General features: G+C 57.9%; 1 protein-coding gene across 1 annotated transcript in view; it reads left to right on the top strand.

Moving 5' to 3' along the window:
• MISP (mitotic spindle positioning) overlaps positions 1 to 633 on the top strand; it is a 3800-nt gene extending 3167 nt beyond the window's left edge. Inside the window, exons 3-4 of the mRNA XM_009887215.1 lie at positions 262 to 300; positions 547 to 633. Coding sequence (XP_009885517.1) covers positions 262 to 300; positions 547 to 633 — 126 coding nt within the window. The remainder of the gene's footprint in view (positions 1 to 261; positions 301 to 546) is intronic.
• The last annotated feature ends 717 nt before the right edge of the window (positions 634 to 1350 follow it).

Raw genomic sequence — 1350 nt, 5'->3', positions numbered from 1 at the left:
ACCCGGCGGCAGTGGCCCCGGCGAGGCGCCCCTCGGGGCAGTGATCCCTCTCAGGGCTGCCGGCGTGGGGTGGGACTGCGGGGGAGCAGCAGCTTTCTGGGAGGGGGCTCCTGGCCAAACCGTCCCCCACTCCAGGGAGGGCATGAGGGCACGGCTGTCTCCCCTGCCCGGCGGTCTGACCCCCTGTGCCCCATGTCCGCTGCCGCTGGGTGGTTCCCCATGAGGTTGCTGCAGTCTGAACCTTTTTCCCCCTTTTCGCAGTACGCAGGCATTGAACCCGTCGACAAGATCAACACGGAGGTAAAGTCCCTCACGCGCTGCCCGCGCTCCCCGGTCCTGGGTGCCGTCGGGGTGGACGGGGGGTCTCGGCTCCCCGAGGGCCACGGGCGTCGCGTGGGGCAGGACGTGCCGTGGCCGCTGTCGGGCATATTTAACCCGAAGGGGGGGGAGGGGGTTGGTGGTGGGGGGGGCAAGCCGTGCAAAAAAAGGATTGTTTATAAAAATACCTTCTTTATAAAAAGATCCTGCGCCTTCTGGTTTCTGTAGGTTGTGGAAAGCACCAGAGTGACTCGCCACAAGAGCGCCATGGCCCAGCGCTGGGAGGCAGGGCAGTACGTCAGGGACGATGACTGAGCCGCCCTCGGGGCCACCGGACTTCGCCACGCACTTGCCCCGTTCGGGGTCAACTGACGCACGATGGAATTACCTGATCAGTTCAGCTCCTGGTTATCATCAGAATCAGAGACTTGTACACTGCAAATCGCATCCGTTTTTAGTATAACAGATGATCCTCCCGACGCATTACCTGTGCTCAGTCGTTCCCCCTTCCCTTTGAGGTAATACTTTTTTTTTTTTTCTTAAGAGGGGGAAAAAACGGATCACTTTTAATCACTTCTGCAAGGAGACAGCGGGATGAAATCATACGGTAATTTAACTTCTTTCTCGTTAGAAGCTGTGTCTCTGGCTTACAAAAAAGCTCTTTTATTTCTAAGTGGTTTTAGGTTTTTAGGTGCCCCCGTGGGCACCCGCACGGATACCTTTGGATCAGTGTCAGCATCAAACCGGGCAATCAACGTTTCTGCTTAACTCGTGTGATCTGCTGCGATGCAGTAACATATTATACATATATATATGTATAAAAATGCTGTTTATTTTGCTAATTTATTAAAGAGTCATTGCTCCCCCTCATTCCTCCCGGCCCGTCTTCTCTGCGGGACCCCTGGGTTTGGGGGGGTGTCCCACGGAGCCCCCGCGGTTTGGGGAGACGGGGTGGGACCGGGGGCTTCTGCGGGACGCGGCTCCGGGGGAGGCGAATCGGGGGGGCGGCGTGTGTCCCTGCGGCTGCGGGGA

Source organism: Charadrius vociferus, unplaced genomic scaffold (genome assembly GCF_000708025.1).
Source record: "Charadrius vociferus isolate BGI_N301 unplaced genomic scaffold, ASM70802v2 scaffold1416, whole genome shotgun sequence".
Classification (NCBI taxonomy): domain Eukaryota; kingdom Metazoa; phylum Chordata; class Aves; order Charadriiformes; family Charadriidae; genus Charadrius; species Charadrius vociferus.
Note: the sequence above shows the minus strand (reverse complement) of the source record. Positions and strands in the feature narration are given on the sequence as shown.